This window comes from Dreissena polymorpha, chromosome 7 (genome assembly GCF_020536995.1).
Source record: "Dreissena polymorpha isolate Duluth1 chromosome 7, UMN_Dpol_1.0, whole genome shotgun sequence".
Lineage (NCBI taxonomy): Eukaryota > Metazoa > Mollusca > Bivalvia > Myida > Dreissenidae > Dreissena > Dreissena polymorpha.
The window spans coordinates 13,223,429-13,246,371 of record NC_068361.1 but is presented as its reverse complement, the minus strand read 5'-3'; the positions used below and the strand labels follow the sequence as shown (position 1 = coordinate 13,246,371).

Below are 22,943 nucleotides of genomic sequence, written 5' to 3'. Positions count from 1 at the left end.
ATAATTCTTATCAAAATTAATATTTTAATAGAGCTGCGTTATTATTTGACTAACATCAAACTCCTACAATGCTTCTAATTAGCAGAATAATATCTTACAGGCATACACTTATGTGGTAACATACTTGTTTAATGTACACAATGCTATGTACACAATCACATTGTAACCCTATGGTTATGTTCATTCGAGCGGTGATACTGATATTGTGTTTAATTGTTAAACTTTAAATAAACAGCTAAATTAATTAATAAGTAATAATTTATTATGACCATAAATGCAAACCCCACAAGAAAATATTTGGTTAAATACTAGCGTTTTCGCAACATTACAACATGCAATATCGGGTGATGGCTACTATCACCATATGCCTATATAAAACTTTAAAAGCATTGAGCAAGTCGTAAATGTTGTTATTTTCAGCCATTTTTACAGATTTTCTCTAACTAGCATGATGTAATATAGGGATGGAGAACAATATCCTGATACTTTCATATTTTTGGAAGCAACCTAATATCCGGCGTCCGTCAACTTTTTCCAAGTTACGCCTTGAGGGCGCACTTTTGATCCAATCTTTATTAAACATGATCAGAATGGTTACCTTGACACTATCTAAGTCGAGTTTTAATCTGTTTCACTTGCGTTCGAAAACTAGGTAACCAGGTCAAATCTAAGAAAAAAACAATAAAGGGGCTATATATTTTAATCAATCTTTAAGAAACATGGTAAAATGGTTTATATTGGCAATATCTAGGTCAAGCTTTATTATTGAGCACGTGGCATCAACAACTAGGTCAGCATTTCACATTTTTATATACATATTAACATTCGGAAGGCCACATATATGACTCAATCATGCTAAAACCTGGTCAGAATGTTTATCTTGAAGAAAAGCTATTTTTTAATCTTGGTGATAAATAGTCGTAAGCTTTTTCACTATTTCACTAATACAGAGTATCAATTGGTACTTTATTTCTTGTTTTTAATATGATTATCGAACGGTTTGCGTACATGAACATTTACATTTCAAGAAGTGTATTTGTGTAAGTCTGAAATTGAAAAAAATGCCGCAATTTACAAACAGGAAAAAAGGGCTTTGGATCTGGTCCATTTGCTTTGTGGTCGGGTCAGTATTACAGCTTTATTCAGAGCAGGAAAACCCATAAAACTAAAAAAAAATTGTCCCTGTCTATTAAAAGCATGTTATCTCAGCACTCAGTAATCGAACAGCACTTTAGTCATTCTAAATTTTATATATATGCTCTTTACCATTACAATGATAGTTAAAGGAACCGTAATTTATATTGAAGTCGACTATGTAAACATCATAAAATAAAACACTAATAATTATTCTGTTTGAATAAGTTTCTGTGAATATTACAAAATAGTTCTCGTTCATTTGTTCAGTATGTACGTTTGAATTGCGGCATGTTTTCTCCAGATCACTCTCATGTTTATATATTTCTCGATATAGATGCGTGTCATGCCCACGCGCGAATATAAGTTAATAATTAACTTCAAAATTAAGTATTTATTTTATATATTGCGATAACTCGTACAATTGACCCGTACATCGAAGGAAAACGGTTACCACACAGATCTTTCTAAAAATGTATCCCACACGGATCATATTACTATAAGAATGTTTTTCTCTAACTGTTTTTCATGAATATATGACAGAAACTTGTAAATGCAAAAATATATATTTTAAGTTCCACATTTAACGTTTATTGCTAAATGTCATCAGAAGTGATGTTTTTGTGTCGAAATAATATAAAGTTACCACACTGACCCTTCATTATTTAACCGTCCAATCGCTTTGTTGCAGTTTACTTGAAACAAAAACTTATTTGATTAAAAAAAATCATGATACCTATTGAAAATTCTAATAAATGAGTGGGCTCTTCACTTTATCCTATTAAAAATAGTAAAATGATTCAAAAACAATCTATACAAATGCTACGTGGGTCTCGCTTTTGTTAATAGTTTACTCCCCTCACAGATCTTGGGTGGAATTCAAAATTAATCTGCCAATCTGTAAAATGTTCGGGATTCTCTTTCGGCCGTATTTAACAATAAACATGCTTTGTTTTAAAAACAAACATTTTACTATGATTCAAGTATTACAAGTTCATGCATCGACTGCATTGTAAATGACCCCAAGTTAACATGTCAGACCTTAGTTTTTGATTGAGAAATGGAAGAGATAAAACTAAGATAAATCATGTGAAGATTTGAACTGTTCAAATAAAAAATAAAGCTGAAATTATCCCTTATCAAAACACGTTTAAACATGTGTTAAAATAACGAAGCGTCCGCGCTGGTTTCAGAAATTTCAACGAGTCGTTATCAAATTTTAAAACTAAGATCTAGCAAGTCAATAGTTGAACGAGTTGAGTATCATAATTGTTTTATTCCCGTGTCACACAAATCGGCGCTATCTCGTCATTTGTGCGTTATGGGAATGATAATGCGTTATTTTCCCACATCCCTTATAGCGGACAACCAAACACTGTGTTATTTACGCCGTTACTTGTCTTAATGTTATCATATCTGCCAAACTCGAAAACAGTTGACTTAATGCTTAAGAGATTTCAATGCACTTTGTGTCAATCAATTAAATCGATAAAAAAGTCTGTCAGTTATTCGGTATCAAGTGAAAGATATTTTTGACACTTGTTCATGCCCAAACCTAACACATACATTATTTATCATAAAAAATTATGCCTTTCATCGTAAAATTCCTCACTTTTATCGGCTGTGTGTACTTGGCGCTTTTGCGCGTTAAAAAGGGAGCATCAAACTTATTTCAAACTGTGCTATTATACTAATATGCATATTTGCCGTTGGCTTTAGTGTTGTTTCGACTTTAATAATCACTGCTTATGGATTTATTCTTGCTAGAGAGTGCACAATTCGTATAAATACTGCCCGTGCACTGACAATTGTAAAAAATATCGCAAGTATGTTAATGTATAACCTTAATGCTGGAGATAATAGAACCATGACAACAAGGAACTGAAAGACTGTTTCACTCCACCTCCACATCAACTCTAGGCTAGTCAACCTGATCAGTTTCTATGCAACAACACTAATTTTCACCAATAATTGCAAGTACATCCAAAAACGAGCAACTGGTACTGCTGGGTAACTTAAATGGCTGAGTGGCGCCAACTAAAACTCTTAATCCTCATGTCTTGGATAAATCTGAATTGGTAAGATACATGATAATAAGCAGCGGCTCCTGTAGCTATGCTCATATCATGACCTCAGCATCACCAACTCTTCACAGCCTAAAGAATCTTCATACAAACACTGACATCAGCTCCGTCGATCATTACCAGGCGATCTGCCTTGAAATGTGTCATCCCTACCCGCACGTTTCAAGGTGCTAACTGCGACACCTACCAACCCCTGGTTTGCTGCTGAGACTTCAGCCTACGAAGATTAATCGCTGGACGCCTGGAGTTTGCAACGTTTGGAAAAAAACGTCGGGAAAACTATCATATACACCAGATGTACAACCAAACTGCAACGTTTGACTGCATCCTAAATACACGAAATTTCGTGTCACCATTTGTTGACGAATGCGCACCAACTCCCTTCCTGACAAAGTGTAGCTGCCCATCGAAGCCCATTTCAGAACAATATAAAAAGCATATTGCAGTATGACGTCAGATGCCTTATACATCTGTAGCGGCGTTAAACCGGGCTGCGTCCTCGCTCCCGCTACTTTCGACATCTTTTTTCACTGTCCTGCTGCTCCCTATAGCACAGGCCGTTGGATATCGGTTGTAAAATTACCCATGACACCATACTATGGCTTATACTAGATAAGACTTAGGAATATGTATTTATTGAAGCGGGATATCTGTGGGGTAGTGATTCGCCAATTGCCAACCTAATAGATACGTACGTGTTTTAAAATCTCTGTAACGATATCGACAATTTTCAATAGCACATTTTTGTTATCTTGGGAGTGTAAAGATAGAACAACTTGTAAAACTGATAAAAAAGTGTAAATCGCCTGAATAAGATAAATTGCTAAACGAACATTTTATAGCTGCCCGCGATATTTTGCTGGTTATATATTCACCGATGTTAAAAACTATTTAAATACATGCTATTTCCCGTTAGCTTAGACTGAAGGCATTAAAATTCCTATACATACAAAGGGTGATTAACCCAATGATAGTAATACTATAGATGATTCCCTTATTAAGTAACTTAGCAAAATTACTTACATGTGTAAACAGACAGCGAATCTCGGAAAGGTGTTAAAGAAAAGGATGGGTCCGACTCGTAGTATAGATTTAGAAAAGAAAGGTTAACTATAGTTGCACTAAAAGTCTTTTCATAATAAATTCAATTATTAAGAAATTCATATAAAAGAGGCACTTTTTATTTATTTGCTTATATATTTTTTGAAAAAAAATATGAGTTATTGTCATCACCTTGGCGTCGGCGTCTGCGTCGGCATCCGGTTAAGTTTTGTGTTTAGGTCCACTTTTCTCATAAAGTATCAAAGCTATTTCATTCAAACTTGGTACACTTAACAACTATCATGAGGGGACTGGGCAGGCAAAGTAAGATAACTCTGACGTGCATTTTGACAGAATTATGTGCCCTTTTTATACTTAGAAAATATAAAATTTGATTAAGTTTAGTGTTTAGGTCCATTTTATTCCTTAAGTATCAAAGCTATTGCTTTCATACTTGCAACACTTACTACCATAAGGGGACTGTGCAGGCAAAGTTATGTAACCCTGACTGGCATTTTGACAGAATTATGTGCCCTTTTTATACTTAGAAAATTGAACATTTGGTTAAGTTTTAGGTTTTGGTCCACTTATCAGCTAAAGTTTCATAGCTATTGCTTTCATACTTGGAACACTCGCAAACTATCTTAAGGGGACAGTACAGGACAAGTTGCATAACTCTGGTTGTCATTCTGACGGAATTATGGCCCTTTTCTACTTAGTAACTTTGAATAGATGGTTAAATTTTGTGTTAAGATTCACTTTACTTCTAAAGTATCAAGGCTTTTACTTTTAAACTTCAAATACTTTTATGCTATCGTGATGGTACTGTACCTGGCAAGTTGAATTTTACCTTGACCTTTGAATGACATTGACTCTCAAGTTCAATTAATTATTTTTTTCTAAAATTGTCATTACTTCTTTATTTATGATCAGATTTGATTGATACTTTGACAAAACAACTCTTTCCTGACATACCACAACAGACTCCACCCAAACCATCACCACGCCCCCCCCCCCCCCCCGAGAATTCTCCCCCGCCCTCAAAAAAAAGTTTTTTTTTCTTTTCTTTTTTAAAGATAATCTTATAAATGACCTCACCCTCACACTAAAGTCCCCCCCCGACCCGCCCCCCCCCCCAAAAAAAAAAAAATAAAATTAAATATTATTTTTTAAACATGGTTAAAAAAAAACACAAATATTTATTTTTATTATTTTATTTTTGAAAGACCGTCCAACCATCCCACCCAAGAATTCCCCCCCCCCCGCCCCCCAAAAATATTTTTTTGGCATTTCTTTTTCTTATTTTTGGAAGATAATGTAATAAATGACCACACCCCATTACTATACACCCCTCTCCACCCACCCATCCCTCCTTTGTGATTGAAGTATTGAGATAGGTCCCTTCACCTTAAAAATGAAAAATAGATGAGCGGTTTTAATGTATAGTTATATTATATGTATAACGAAATATATTATGGCAACATGTGAAATGCTGCATTTAACCATCTTTTGTAGATATGATATGCTGATGAAGATGTTGCATACACATTACGTATATAGTAATAAGATACGCTCGTGCTGCTTAAATATTAGGAAGACGTCGCGAAAGACCGCAACCTTTCACTAGCAAACCTGTCTAACAAACTGTTAACATTTAGATACGTTTTTTTTTAATTTCTAGGGCTTCAATCATTATTGTTTTACCAAAGAGGAAAATAGAAATCGGAATTTAGATTTAAACTGGGCATTAAACGCGCTGTTTATTTCAGAAAAAGCAAAAATACCGTGACAATTATGATGTTGGGGAACAACTTAAGCGCGTTAGTTTCATTTTGGGGAAAATAGTATTGTTTAGTGGAAAACATTAACAACAATAAACATACATTCTTTAGTTGTATGTTGTGCTTTTTATGAATTTAACTGTGTTTCATTAATATATTTACCTCTCAATAACTTCCATTTCATTAATATGCCAGTGAACGCTACAGACTGACAAACATAATACAGCAGAATATGTACATTAATCTGATTATAAACAGATCCACTAACAAAGAAATAAACAACGTGTTTGTCCTTTTCCATTTCCAAAACGATAATCTTGTAAAAAGTTTGTTCATTCGCCAAAAGACTGAAATCCAATTTACAAAGTTTGCAATTCCTCGACTCCTATCCGTGACATTATTTTCTTTGAACATTGATTATAAAAATTGTGTTGTTTGTATCTTTAACATTTTATCCAGCGTTGTAGGGCATACGAGTTTGATTGTTCTATACTTATCACATGATGTCAATGTCACTCGATAATTCGTTTGTATTTGTAATATCCGCTCAGAAGCGTTATTTCTGTTCTCAATGTTCCGATATCCTGGGATATTGTAGTAAGCAACATAAGTTAATTGCAACGTAAAGTATGACATGTTCGACTACATTTGCGAAGTCTGATGTGACCCGATACGCTCCGTTGACTTTCGGAATCCTTCCCGGAATTTACCGATGCTGCAGTTTAACAACACGGTAGTTCGAATGTTGATGAAAGTGTTCTGATTATGTCCGTAAGTATCATGAGCCATTAACCACTATATAGTGTGGTTGTTGAAATGCAAGAGGATTACACTCTTTGAAAGCAAAAACTACCGGACAGTAAGTCCGCAAGATCCAACGGGCCGACGTTAGTTCGTATTATGTGAATGTGATGCTATGGTGTGATTTAGATTCAAATTTTTGCATATTGGGTTTGTTTTATTGATTATAACTAAATACCTTCACATTTTCATACATACTGTTTACATGTGAGCTGTCACGAGTTTTAATTCAAATATCTGTTAAGTTCATCCATTACCAGCTTATACTAATTTTGCAAAAACCCACTTAACATATTCATGTATTTGGTATTATCATTGTGTTTAACACTATAAAATCTATAATAAAATGATATTTTGTTATTTGTTATATTTTTATCATTTTCGATGTAATCTGGTTTATGTCCCGTTCACAAGTTTGTGTCTCCAGTTATAACACCTTCCTTTCGGTTAATAAAAAATACAACACATTGAATCGTTTCAAAAGTATAAAAAGTATATAAAGAATCAGCAGTGAATTTGCAGGTGCAATATATAAATTTCACAAATATTCGTAAAATTCGATATTGAAACATAGCTTATCTAATTTAAGGTGAGTAAGGTTATTGTACTCCTCAAAAGAAAGGGGAACACAAAAAAACAAAAACAGAAATTACCTGTTGCTGTAAATATGTCCCGTCTTCCTATTTCATACAGAAAAAAACTTGATTATATAATGAATATAAGAATTGATTTAGCATATGTGTATCTTTGAAAATAAATCGTTGCTTTCAGCACTCTTTAAAACTTGTTTACATTGCATTAATGAATTCTATGCAAAAAAGAACACAATCGTCCTACTAATTCAACAAAATCATTTTTTAAACTCATAAACGCAACGCTTTGCTCAACATCCTACCTTTGCCGCAGTTAAATGTAAACATGCCCTGTTTTATCGAAGCGCTTTCACGTGACTTTAAAGTATGATCCGATTGGTTCAATGCTTAGCATTCAATTTTATTGCAATATGTGGTAAACAGGCAATTAGATGTTTATGCGAGTATGCGTTTTAAATAGCTGTATAAAACCTGATGCAATATCATACATATAGGCGTTACGTTCATATTTCGCATGAGCACTTAGTGCTGACGTGAAGCTTTAAGGATATCGTGTTGGCTCTTGTCCGTCGTCCGTGTGTGCGTTTGTTAGGTGCGTGCGTTTAAGTTTCTTCTAACGAATTCTCCCCTTTAACCATTTTAAAGATGTTAACGAAACTTCTCATGAATGATAACTGGGTGAACCTCTCTTAGGGTTATTTAAATCATTCCATTTCTTTGCACATGTAAGTTATCGATAATAGATTTAAACTATGACCACTTAACACATATTCGTTCTATTTACGCTGTAGGATTTTGTCGTATGCTCACCAAGTACTCTTTTGAAAGGTCAGCACTTAGGTAAAGGGAGATATGTCGTATGCTCACCCAGTACTCTTTTGAAAGGTCAGCACTAAGGTAAAGGGCAATATGTCGTATGCTCACCAGTACTCTTTTGAAAGGTCAGCACTACGGTAAAGGGAGATATGTCGTATGCTCACCAAGTACTCTTTTGAAAGGTCAGCACTAAGGTAAAGGGCAATATTTCGTATGCTCACCAGTACTCTTTTGAAAGGTCAGCACTAAGGTAAAGGGCAATATGTCGTATGCTCACCCAATACTCTTTTGAAAGGTCTGCTCTATGGTAAGGGGCAATATGTCAAATGTTCACCCACTACCAGTTTGAAAGGCCAGTACTTTGATATGGTGTCAGCACTAAGGTAAGGGCAAATACGTCGTTTGCTGACACAGTACCCGTCATTTTCGTGATATTGGTAATCTAACGTAATTAATCATCACTACCCGTATGAAAAGTCAGTACTGATAAATGTCGGAATTCGGCGTTTGCTTCCCCGTACCAATTTAAAATATCGGTCTCTATTTGTTAAATATGGAGTATGTTCACACCGTTCTTATTCGAAAAGTCAGTAGCGACTTCGAAGTCGTACAATTTGACGTTTGCTGAAATAAAACTCGTTTGAAAAGTCTTTATGGAAATATGAAATATATCGTGCATCGTAACAGTACTCATGGTTAAAGTAATTATCGAGATATCTTCGAGTGCTTGTAACCACTTACAAGAAATCCCCTATCACAGTTGGGATTGAACATGGACTTTCCATATTTCAATGCAGTCACTCTACCGCGTCGCTGTAAACGCTAACTAATATAGCAAGGCAGTAAAAGTGCTTATTAGACCTAACCCTACTGACAAACCACTATATGTGGGCTACTGACGTTTTGCGCCAATAAAACAACTAGAAAACCCACTCTGGGGATTAATCCCTGGTCCTCCATGTCCCAAGGAAGACACTACCGCGTCGCTATAAAAGCTAGCTCATATAGCAATGTGGTACATTCGAACTGTATACCGCACCTTATTACATGCCTACACAGTACTCTAAGGAAGTCATTACCGAGATATTGAATTTGTCGTACGCTTTTATACTCGTTTAAAAATTCGGCATTGAGATATGATCGTTATGCAAACAGAATAGTTGTTGGAACGGTATCTAGGCATCGCTGTATGCTCACACAGTACTCGTTTGAAAGGTCATTATTGATAAAACACTATGGGATTACTCCAAAATAGGAAATGTTGATGTTCTGTTATTATAATCTTAAACAAGTACCGAACACACTATTGATTCCGCCCCTACCTGCAAATTGTTTGCCGTAGTCAAAAAAGAAGAATCAGTGTGAATTATTCTTTAAAAACAAACATGGGCTGGACCTTATATTTTCATAGTTGTTTAGTGAATGCATGTGATTTAATGCCCAATTTAGCAAACTTAAAAAATAAAAATGTGTGCATTATGCTGTTCAGTAAAAAATATAAGTAGGACAAATCTAATATATATGTTCATCAAAATGTTAGCGTAAAGTTAATGTGTCATTTACTTTGCACGCATGCGCATATTTTGTTCTCAGTATTTAACGGTACGTATAATGTCACATCGATTATTCACCCTATATATGAATAAAAAAGAGGTCATTTTGAATTGTTAAAGCGTGGTGACATAACAAAAACGCATGCTTGTATGTTTTAAGCGAAACGGAGAAAAATTAAAATGACACGTATCAAACTATTACACAGACGATTTAATTATAAAATATAGGTAGATTCAAAATAATGTCCGATTAGACGGACATGATTTTTTAAGTATACTATATGCTTCCATTAGTCAATTAGCGCGTTCATAACTAAATCTGCAGTGACGTCGTCGGAAAGGGCCGTTAAGGCGTCGTACTTCGGTCGCGGAGAGTGCCCTGTCGCAATGTCTGACGTCAGATGCACCCACAACGTCAGTGACGTAAGGGATTGTGCAGTCGATTGGAACGGTGGCGTAAACTGCGATCATTCTCGCGACGCCGGCGTGATATGTGATTGTAAGTTGTAGTAGTGTGCCTTCAAATAATTTACCAACTGCATTTTTTGTATATTTCAATGTGTTTTAAATCATAGCTTTTTAAGTGTATGCGTATTTAAATGAGAAATTTTCTTATCAAACCATACGGATTAATAAGTTCTTTGTTGTTTTAAAAGGTATTTTGTATTTGCTGCGGATTATCTTTTTACCAACATATTTCACCGCATGCATCCACAATTCGGAATTTCTATGCACATATGGGCAAATTATATCTAATATATGTTATTTGGAAAGTGTGAAATTCAAATTTCACCGACAACGACATGTTAGTATGAAATACAAAACATTTTCGTTAATCGCTTTGTGAATAAACCATCTCAATAACTACCTATATTTTCTGACTATTTCAATGTTGTCACAAACGTTTTACAATAACCAACTTTTCTACTCCAGTTAATAATCCTAAAACTCTGACTGGTGGATCAAGTAGCAGTGAAGGCACGATCGAGTTTAAGCAAGGATTTAGTCGCTACACATATTGTGATGACGATTTTGCAAAAATGACGGTGGAGCCATCTGTAGAGAACTTGGTTTCTGGTAGGTGTAGGCTACATATCAATATGAATAAAATGCATAACCGGTTTGCAAATGTTCATGAACAATAAGCACAATACTTAATGCAATAAATCATTGTCTTTTGAATAAATGAAAACATTTACTGAAGAAAATGGTAGTATTTGTATTGTCGAAAACTTATTATTGTAAACTCGAGTCCGTTGCTTTTTATCAACACGTTTTGTAACACGTTGTTTAGTAATTTTGTAGTGGGAGATAATTGTTAGTAATTTAGTAAAATCGAGTCAGCGACAATCACATTATTTCAATTTCACTTGTGATCGTGATTTAATATTGCAACTTCACACGGACATCTCTACTGATCTAAGTTCTTTAAACGCCATTTAAGAATAAATGAATTTACTGATAACTTTTATAATGATGTTCTACCGTTATAACGTTTTTGTTGTATTGTAGTATAATTCATCTCAACGTAAAGTTTGTACGTACTTGTCAATATCGTTTCACTGGCGCTCAAGCATTAAGGGTATACAATTCGATCAGCGAAATCCTTAGGTTTAATCAGATTGAAAAACGGTTTTCAGTTTCATTATGAAAGAACATATAATTCATAAAAAGCAAATTTAGAAATCTTAACTTGTTTTATTTAAGCCATTTAACCTGGTACGGGGCTTGTATACTCCTGATGATTTGTTATTATCGTAGCATTAAATCTTACCCATTACTATTTTCACCTTAGGAATCCAGCAACTGTCGTTTACAACAGCAGCCATTTTGGCGTCGGCCCTTCCCCCTCCAAGATCAGACCCGATTATACCGGAAGTGACGTATATCGGAAACATGTGGCGTATATCACACAGCGGGTGTGGCGTGTAACCCAACATATATCAGTAAGCTTTTTGTCTTTCACATGATAAGACGATTTTTTGTATAATATGATTCGGGAGATAGTCGATGTATTACGATTGTTTTTCTTTATGCTTGTTAACTCCCTTTCTTTTGTAAAGGAATTATAAGACGTGAGATTACTGTACGTTATTTAAGGTGTTTGTTGGTCGCTTTATTATTACTCCCATAGTACATTGCAAATTTGTTTAACTATCTCTTATATTACACGTTTTATAATTTTTGAAAAATATTAAAATACAAAATGTTTTGATTTATGACGTCATGTGCTAAGGTTTGTCTGGTGTCCGGCTTGTTGATGGACCGGGCCGGTGGAACGGTCGACTGGAGCTGCGGTCCAACGGTGGGTGGGGAAGCGTCTGCTACGATAGCTGGGATCCGGCGTTTGCAAATGTCGTCTGCCAGACTCTTCATTATTCGTAAGTGTTTTAGTTTTTTTTTAATAAACCAGTTTACAATAATAAGGGTGCGTTAATGATGTTCCCACCGCAAAGCTTTTCGAGTTTTATTTACAATGTATGAGAGTATTAATCAAACTCCTATAAACTGAAACGTACTTTTAAACTTCATGGTATGTTTTGTCTAGTCTAACAACTAGGTTTAAAAATTGTTAAAAAAACTAAGCATTAATACATATGACATAAAAGGAAGTTCATTCCCGCACCATTTAATATAAAACGAATACAGGATTTAGGCACTTTATCAACCAAGCAATTTCCTAGGTGTTTTCACTTAGTAAACTCTGAAAATGTGCACAGAAATGTGCGCAGAAATGTGATTCAAATAAATCTGACCATATTCATACAGATAAATATGTAGATATATGCATTGGAAACGTTTTTGAGCGTATACGCACATTCTTTCCGAATTTATTTCTTAAGGCATTGTAAAATTTTACCCGTTTAGAGCAGACAATGCGAACGTGACGGGCTACCCGCTACTACATGGTCTGACGTCGACGTTCGCGGGTTCACTCATGTGTAACGACCCCGTCCGGAATCTGGGTCAGTGCCTGATTGACTACGATATCTCCAAATGCAGGAAGACGCGCGCGCATGCGGTTGGCGTCGACTGTTCCGGTATGTGCGCGCATTTTACAAAAGTCCTTCCGGTTTTTGTTGGGGAGATTAAGCTTCATTTAAAAGTAAAAGTACGTCTATCGAGTCACGTCTCGCTAAGTACATTTGTTTAATATGAATCTGTTTTTATTTATAGTATTAATTGCATAAATAAATGTACTAATACTTTACTATTTTCATTCTTCGCATTTGAGCAATACTGCAATAAAATGAATTAACCGATAACAAAGTTAACAATGTTATTTTATATCCAATGACTATAAAACGTAAAATTTTACCTAGAAGCATACTGCTCTGGCCGGAAATATTCAAAAGCTCACTGAGTAATGACGTATGTAACAAAAGTCCTAAACCCTAGCCAAATGTATCGCATTTATATCTCAATCAATTTGCTGTCGTTTATTCGCGTTTTTTTCCTTGTATACTCATAAACTAGGTGGTGTTTCGGTGTCCCTTTGTAATCCCGGAAACTTCAGGGGACAAGTCTTCATCCATACCGGAAATGGCAAGAAGTGGTCCGTCTGTGCCAACGGTTTAACTACGAATGCGGCCTCCACGTTGTGCTCCATGGCGGGTGTCCAGTTAGTTCGGACATGTTAATAAGAATTTGTAAATTTTACCCTTTACCTCTCAATCATTGAACAACTCATACTTTATTCATAGTCGGATTATATAAGTCCTTCACGTAAGAACAATGTCGATTAGTAAAATACTGTAACATCATTAATATACATGGGCATGAACATCTATGGTTTTGGTATTTGTTGTATGTATTTCATAATACTTCCAAAATAATACGCTTTATGATTATTCTGACATGCCTCATCGTCTTTCTTATTCTATTTTCCATTAACAAACAAAATATACATACTAAGGCACTCGCTCTATTGCAGACACACCCGGCCGAACATTAGCACCGTCATGTCGCAAGTTCCGGTGCTCTTCACCGACATCGCCTGCGACGGCTGGGAGAGCCACGTGCTTCAGTGCTCCACAATCAACGGCTCAACTGGATGCGACGGTAAGGCCACCGTCGACTGCTTTAGTACAAACTTTACCCAGTTTTAAATTAACAAATTGGTGTATTTTGAAACGTTTGGCGAATACGCAATATCTTGAAATGTTGATGACATAAATGAAAAATGCAAAGGAAACGTGGGTATACTGTTACAGAGCAGCGTAATTATCCCGCAATTCAATTTTCATCTCTTCGCGCTTTCACCAAATCATATTTCCGTTCTCGTCATCGTCTTTAAACTGTATCGTGATAGCTGTTTAGGCATATTTCTTTCTTGATATTAACTGTTTTGTGTTTCTTTTTTGTGACAATTTTGTAATCTTTAATTTTTTAACGATTTAACGATTTAGATAATTTTCGAGAAGTTTTTTTATATGTGTTGCGTGTAATTTGATGCGGTTTCTCTTGTCCAAGCTGACATTCCAGTTTCGAATCTTAGACGGCTGCGTCCACTATTTTGAGGGAACTTCCGGTACGCTCACCTCTCCAAGATATCCCGGTTATTCGGGCAGTTCGGATTGTTTGTACGTCATTAGGAACGCGGCGGGACAACCGACAAAACTCGAATTGACTAATCTTGACCTTGCCGGTGACGGCGATTTTGTTGAGATAATACGGTAATTAATTTGTTTTATTTTGATGTTCAAAGGTGTATTGGTATGTCATGCATTAGAACGAAATGCAAGATGGGCTTTAAATATAATCAACTAAAAGCGGAAAAGGCATTTCAGACTGCAGTCGTGGTAATTATTGGGGTTGTAAGCAGACATATTCTGCTAGGTTTATTTGCAATAATATGTATTCTACAATTTTAACAGAAAAGTTGTGTCTATGAAAATACAAAAAAAATCTGCCAACTCGCTGTACTGTCTGAAGTTAATGCATCATCACTTAGGGCCGATTGTTCCCCGAATCATTCATGCGCCATTGTGTGCATACTTATAACAAGTCTGCATGTACTCAAGGTGACGGACGGTATCGGGGGCCGTCAGCTCGGTTACTATGAAGATTCCACCACACACCCTTACCTTGTTAGCGACAAGCCCATATATACATGTATTCGCTTCCACTCCAACGCCAACGGTCAAGCACGAGGTTTCCGTGTGTCCTACTCACGTAAGTTCGCTCTTCAACGACACAATAAACTTGAGATGGTTATTTCCGCGCATGACTGAATATGTGTCATTTGTATTACCGCAACATGTCATTTTGACAATGACTGAATAAATTGGGTCATTGCATTGGCGAAAATGACATAACTTTCTACAAATGTATGTAAATATACTAAATATACAAACGCGAGTCTTACGCCAAGTGCATGGCAAAATGTTAGTGTTTTCCTTCGTGAATTTCAGCCTTCAAGATAGAAGACACCGTAAAACTTGGCTGCGGACATTCCAGTTGGAATGTAGCCGTAAATACAACCATGCTGTGACTTTTGTTCCCCGACATCGGGGTGTCCCAGATGAAGCTCACCAACCAGTTATGTACGGGGAAGGTCATGGGGGATCTAGTGGTGTTTAACCAGCGCTACACCAAATGTTCATCGACTTCAAAGATGAGTTGTCGTTCCTTACTCTCACATCCAGCTATGTTGGTTCCAGTCAAATCTCTGCGCGGAGGATGGGTAGGTTTGTCTACCGGCGAAAGCTGGTTAATATTTCTGTTTAACTTTTTGGAAATGTATGTGTTTGTTATGAAACATATTTTTGTGTTCAATTATTGACTACATATGCATTTCGTTTCGATTCTTAAATAAGAAGCGATGCAAATGCTGTTCTATTTTTCAATCGGATACTTTATTGTACGGAAACGCTACTTAACGTACAACATTTAAATGCGTGATCTTAATGTTTTACATCGTTATAGAATGATAATATCAGGTTTGTTCATTTTTTCTTGCACAGACCAATGCTGACAACGTTGTGTATTATAACCAACTTGTGTATCCCGAATCGAACATTCCATTTCCTATCATTGTGCACGGCTACAGATGGAAGGTAGCGACACATCTTTTTTATTGTTGTTATGATAATATGTTTGTACAAGACATACACTGAGAATAGCGAACATTTCATTAAAGCGTTGATGGTTTGATTGACATGTGATTTAACTGAAGCAAATTTAGTTACAAAATACACGCTTACTTAATTGAAGTAGTCTCACATTTAACCCAAACGCGTGAATTTGATGTATTTCTTACATATACATGTCGAACTAATGTTACTAGTTAAAATATCACATTAACAATACACGGGTTATGTTAATTTCGTGTTCACAGAATATGAAAGAAGTATGGAAAATTCAACTCGTGCACAGGTTCTCACCTGTTCATTTAACATGTTGACAAATTTTCATGTATATTGATCGAGAATTTGAATAAACAATACCTGCTGATTTCAATGTTACGGGTAACAAAACATGTAAATTAACAAAAAATAATTGACCACATGTTTGTTAACATGTTGAATAAACATGTGATAACTTGTGAACGAGTTGCTTTGTGCATACCTATAAAAATCAAAACAAACATAATCCGAGCGTTTTGATAAAAAAAACACGTTTTGTTTGTCTTTTTTCACTAAAATAATTGATTTCATACCACATTCTGGTTATTAAGTCAGTGTTTTAATCAGGTTGAAGTAGAGTGCGATGTTTCGCGGACGAATACACTGTCCTCCAATTGCCATCCCAACCAATCAGTGATCAGCCAAGCCCCCCCCACCCACGTGACCGGAAGTGCGCATTACCAATCAGAGGTCAAGTTCTTCACCGATAGTACCTTCTATAAGGAGATCACTGGCAATCCAGTGGTTTTAAAAACAGGTTGGTCTGAATAGAGATTGTTAATGTTGGAAAATGCGACATGTGTTTGACCTATCTATAAATACACAATTTAGAATGACAGATTTCATTCGATTTTTTCTTCATAAGATTTTTTGTTATATCAACACGTCCTTTCTGCTTCAATACATATATAAATAAATAAGTAGATAAATTAATTTCTAATTAAAGCCAATGTTTTTTTTGGTTTAAATCAACATGTTTCCCGTATCGGATTTAATAACATTTTACATTCTTTTTATAAATTACAATATTTTCTAGTTTGTGTCGATGTCTTCCTTAAGAAGAAGACGTGTTTTTACTTGTGCGGATGAACTCGGATGATATCCACGTAAAAATGAGGATTGACATGTGTTACGCCAAGCCGGATCCAAACGCGGGAGCTGATCTCACCTACACGCTGATTAACAACGGGTAAGTTGGTTCTTCATCACTATACGCCTTGTGTTACGCAAATGTTATTATTACTACTACTTTTACCACGTACGTTCTTGTGAAATAAGTAGAAACCAATAAATGTTTAATCTAATTGATATTCGGATCGCAAGTTACCTTAACACATCTGACCTATGCTTCTATATGTATATACATCGCTGTTAGAAAGATAATTTGCACATATAATATGCGTTTTAGTAGTTAAAACAAAAGGTTTGAGCAAAGTAAAGCCAAAGCCATCAACTCGCCAGCAAAAACTTACACTGCATTGGTTTGGCGAAAGGTGGGATGGTTGCACGCTTTATATTAGCTGATGCAAAAAATCCGAACTGTAATATCTGCTGATATCTTTTCATAATTGGTTTTATCCGTGGTATTTTTTGGGATGTTCACTAGATTAACAACTTGTTGCAATAATTCAACTCCTAGCTATTGACCTTCCGGGTCGCTGGGAGTTGCAATTGGTAAGCAGATGTTTCATGGAAACGCTTTTTCATATGTAAAGTAAGCAACATTAACTGTTTTTTCTTGCACGAGTAAACACAAAGAACGCTTAAGTTAAAACAACTTAAATGATTTGTTGTAAATAATGATATTAATCCAAGTTTCAAATACGTCAACGGTTCACGAAACTGTGAATGTTTGTGTAATGGAAAACGCCGAGTATTCCGAAATTGATGATAAAATTATGCTTATCTATACATGGACTATATCCGGAATCCTCGGCAAGATGATCTCGTGTCTAATAAACAAATCGTGCTACACCATCTATCCATAGAACCTTCGTAAGATAAATTTAGTCGTAAATTTAAAACTTCGGTTTTCGTCAACTGTTTGTGTTTAGCATCTATCCATAAATATAATTGTTTTCGATGGTAACAGGTTTTGTGTTTCTAATAATGTATTATGTTAATTGAAATCGATTTTAAAGACAAACGTGAGACTTTTTTTTACATGGAAGTTATTTGTATTCATAAGTTAGTTATACAGAGATGAACTCTGAACTGTACGTTTGCACTCATAAAAGCTCAGAGCATTCAAGAAGAACCAAATTATTAACCATCAATGTTTTGAAAATACAAAATAATAAACAAACATTGTTTCCGATAAAATACACAATATAATCTCATTTCAGCGCTCTTTTGTTTTGTTTTTCAAACTTGTTTTTCTGTGTCATGTGAAATACTCACACATTACCTAATCGACCATAAAATACCATAAAGTCTGCAACTATGCCATTCTCAAGTTTCAACTTTTGTAATACAACAGGTGTGTCGCGGATCCCTATACTCAGATCCTGCCTCAGGGAGCCCACGAAACCAAATTCGTATTCAACGCTTTCGAATTTCCACAGGCGTAAGTATAAGTTATTTTATTTGTTGGCCTATGTCAGTATCGTATTGCTTTGTAAAGTGTGCTTGTTAATTTGATTAGTTCATTTAACATGCGAGTAAAGGATAAATACTAATGATTATCATAAAAGGTGCAGTTATGTGTAATGTTATTGTTTTTAACAAACACTATGGTATTACAGTAACATATAAGAAAAAGAGCAACCTTTTATGAAAAAGGGTTGCGAAATAGATTTATTTAATGCTTAATGATAAAATATTTAAATATTTTTAGAGAAAAAAAATCTCATGATGCTCTTAATAGACACTTCTTGTGTGCAGTTTCAATTTAACTTGAACATTTCTTTTATTGTTTGCCACCATAATTATATAAATTTCTTGAAAATGTCTTTTAAATAAATAGAAGTATATGGTTATGACACCATTACTGTTGACATATTATAATTATATATATATAATAATCAAGTGGAAAACATTCAATAAAATGCCTTTTTAGTTCACAATGGGTTCGTGTCGTACTCAGCAGTAAACTATTTTGAGACAAGGTTACTTTCAGATACAATTGTCAATGTCACAAACGAATCCCATTACATTCGCAACGGATCATCATTTTAAAATATGGGGTATTTTAAATATGATTCAGGGTTCAGCGTTCATTTGGCCACCCTTGTATTTTCCAGACCGAATGTGAAAATTTATTTCTTCGCAATTTTAGATTATACAGAGAACAAAACACTGTTTACATATAACTAATAATTTAAGAAATCATTCGATCGAATATCTTCGATAGTTTCACATTTTAATGGACACATTTTAATGTTAAACTTTTACGATATTTAATGTTTTACGCAAAAGACCACGTGAACAGTACTACCTATTTTAGTGATATTCGCTTAGACTGATATGACTCTAGTTTAACTTTTCATATAAAATTAGAATGGCTCTACAAAAATGAAAATTATGCCATCTGTTAATAAACCATTTATTGAATATTTGCCAATGCGATTACAAATAATTACTATCTTACCTCCCCTTTTCAGTCATGACTCCGTGTACATTTACTGTACAGCGACCTTCTGTCAGACGAACAATGCCAGCAGACGATGTACGCAGACGTGTGTAGGGACGACCTCTATCGTTGGATGACACAGCGATGTTTTTTGGAATGGCGCGTTTTTCATCAACAAACTATTTAGTACCTCACTTCGCCAGACTTAGTTGCTTCTTTTAGCTTGATTGAGTTTTGTTAAATAAAATTATCTTGTAAATACGTATTCGATAATATTGACATGGCAAATTATTGTTTTTCAGTCAGATGATTTGCATAAAAAGAAGCTCTGTGTATGTAGGCGCTGTCACCCATTTGCATTTGCACCTTATTTGCAAGTGCTAATGGGCGACAGCGTCTACATAAAGCCTAGAACATGTTTAGCGAAATAACAGTAGTCATATAGTTAATCAGGTATCACCACATTCGGTTTTCCAGTTGTTAAAAGCAATAGTTAAGTTAACGTTATGATATTTGATAATAAGGCGAGAAGAAGGTAAACGAACGACGTATTCACATATATTGAAACTGCTTTGAAGCAAACAGCTTGCAAAGTCAACATAAATTCTGTTATGAAATTATGAATTTTGTTTATGTTTATTGCCTATATGCATTTAAATAACGCATACATTTCCACTGTGAGGCTTGCCGACCTTTCAGGTTGAATAAAAAAAAAATGAACTTTTCGATATGTAATTTAATTAAACACACACAACATGCTAACAACTAGTAACTATTCGATGGAATATACAAGCAATATGGATTAGAATTGAGAGTTCTTTATTTGAAACAATATAATACCCGTGTACATGTACGTTTATATAATTGCATATAGACAAATAAACTTACCAAAACAAAACTGTACATGTAAAAATTAGGTTTATCATAAGAAATACATTTATGTTAAGTTTTAACACGTTTGTCAGAACACATCCACTGAACAGGTCTTACCATTGAATACCAATACGGATGGTTCTTGTTCACTGCACATCCCATTAATAAAATCTACCTACCTCCGCGGACAATGTTAAAGTAAATAAATTAACAAAAGGAAATACCTCAAAATAGAGGAGAACGATCAATGGTGTTTCTTTGTTGCACATTCAAAAACTGAGATCTACCTATCAATTGATTTTCAAATTAATATATTATTAGTTTGTGCTATATGCTCCGTGCAAGGCAATAGATATAAATATCGGGATGCATTGCGCTCACATTCAATACGATCTACATCCAATTTAATTTATATAATAAAAGTCTATTCATCGTATGATTTTTTTTTAATTTGAAAGACGACGTAAGCAGTAATTTGTCTGTAATTTAATGTTATTTAAAAACTAAAAAATCCAGCAAGATATAAAAACTTGTTACGAAATGGGATTTGTATTTATTATCTTAATATCAAACGCACCAACTTATGCAAATCATATGTAGAGAAATCTGTGAAAGAATCAAGCCGTTCACCTAGATCCTTCATGCATTTACCTCATTTCTATTAATACATTCATGTCAATTATGCCTTCCAAGTTAACCGTCTTCAATACATGATCCCTCGTACATTTATTGAACAACGGCCGTCTGCCAGAAAAACGAAGCCAAAAGAAAATGTATGCAGACGTGTGTTATGACACCATATATCGTTAGATGAAATATCGCTTGTTTGACTTACCAAAAAAAGCGCTTTGTAGTTCATCTACTAAGGACTTCTTGCGCGTGTTTGTGTTTTATTCGGAAACAACAATGCTTTTTGCTCATGCGTTTTGATTTTTGCTGAACAAATGTTAATATTTTGTCGATGCCTTTTTGATCAGTGTATATAGATATTCCATACCTAAAATATGCACTCTTGAGCACTTTATGAAAAAAGTGCCATGTTTAATAACAAATTAATATGAGTGCATCTGTAGTCAGTCTTGAATACAATCTCGTTAAAATCAAACACTAATTTTCTCTCCATTAGATGGTCTTGTAAGGATCGGACGACATGGCGTAAAAGCTCGTGTTCACTTGACCTTGCAATTATATCCAAGGTAATGTTTTTCCACCAATGAAACTGATCGTATTTTAAAATATTTTCGCGACCCTTTCACCCGCTGTTTAAATTAAGAAAGTAAAAAGAAAAATCAATTAATGTTTAAGTACAAATTCAGTGCGGCTAGCGCAGTACAGGCGCTACTAACGTCGACGACTCGAACTACACGCTCCCAGAGCATTATTGCTGCTTTTATGAAATTTACAAAATAATTGCATGTTTTGGCTTTTTTCCGTACAAAGTGCAAACAAAGTATACGAAATACTTGTGATAGTATAGAACCATCAGACTAGAGATATTTTTTTATAAAAGAGAGTCTTGGATATTTCGTTCTGTATCTTTGTTAATACATGTATAAGATCGCCTACCAAATACAAGTATACCAAATAAACGTTCACGTATTATTGTATTGCCGTGTTTGAACTTTTATAATAATATAGTTTTGAGTTGTTGCTGCGACAAATCTGTGGTTGTCATTTTTATTTTACCATTTTGTAATCATTAAAAAAAAATTAAACACGGTGCGCGCTACCTCTTTAACTGCTTTAATTATATTTATGAGTGTAGAATCAATCATGGAAGATCATTACCTATTGCAGTTTTTTTATTAGTTTTTGAGACACGCTAAATGTTAGGGTTGATAAATGGTATATCATATTGTATAATGTGGGAAGAATTTCAAGGAAATATAATAGATGTTTGCCAAAATATGAGAAAGTTCCAAAGGAAAACAACATAACTGGTTGACCTGTACCCATTTCAACAAATAAACAAACTTAGAAATATTGCAACACAGTTTTTGCTATTCCAGCATGTAGAGTAATTACTGTGCTTCCAATACTGAAATTTCAATAGTACTCAATGAAATATGAACGAAGAGCATATTTTCATACAATGTTTGAATGATTTTGTAGACACTTCGATTCCTGATTAAGGGCTCGGCGGATAACGGAGACTCTCAACAAATTGGGCACTCTGATATCCGAGTTTTATCTTTTTTTTGAAATGCGTTTATTTGTACTGTTACTATTCTTTACCAACCTGTTTGATATTCCAGCATGTAGATTAATTACTGTGCTTAAAACACTGCAAATTTGATAATGTTCAATGAACTATTAACAAAGAGAGAGCATGTTTTAAAAGGTCGAATGCATAATGGTGTAGACATTTCGATAACGGACACGTCGGATAATGGAGACTTTTAAAAAATCTGGCACTCTGATATGTTGTAGACCGACGAGAGCACCGATTTAGTACCAAAGAAGCAGTCATCGACAGGAGCGTATAAAAATCTTCCACGTTACAATCAATATAAGACAAATAAATTAAAACATCAGGCTATCATGGTCAGATTTTAATCCCCGAGATGT

General features: G+C 34.9%; 4 protein-coding genes across 14 annotated transcripts in view; 2 read left to right on the top strand and 2 right to left on the bottom strand.

The window, feature by feature from the left end:
• The window catches only part of LOC127837159 (uncharacterized), a 915,490-nt gene that overhangs the window by 210,393 nt on the left and 682,154 nt on the right, over positions 1-22,943 (top strand). The gene's annotated exons all lie outside the window — the stretch shown is intronic.
• The window catches only part of LOC127837163 (uncharacterized), a 768,625-nt gene that overhangs the window by 449,933 nt on the left and 295,749 nt on the right, over positions 1-22,943 (bottom strand). The gene's annotated exons all lie outside the window — the stretch shown is intronic.
• LOC127837168 (uncharacterized protein CXorf38-like) overlaps positions 1-22,943 on the bottom strand; it is a 142,233-nt gene that overhangs the window by 15,881 nt on the left and 103,409 nt on the right. The window lies entirely within an intron of this gene.
• Positions 16,982-19,639, top strand: LOC127838270 (CUB and zona pellucida-like domain-containing protein 1). Its single transcript, XM_052365896.1, has 3 exons — positions 16,982-17,120; positions 18,411-18,497; positions 19,534-19,639. The coding sequence occupies exons 1-3, from the start codon at positions 17,017-17,019 to the stop codon at positions 19,637-19,639; spliced, it is 297 nt and encodes a 98-aa protein (XP_052221856.1). The 5' UTR covers positions 16,982-17,016.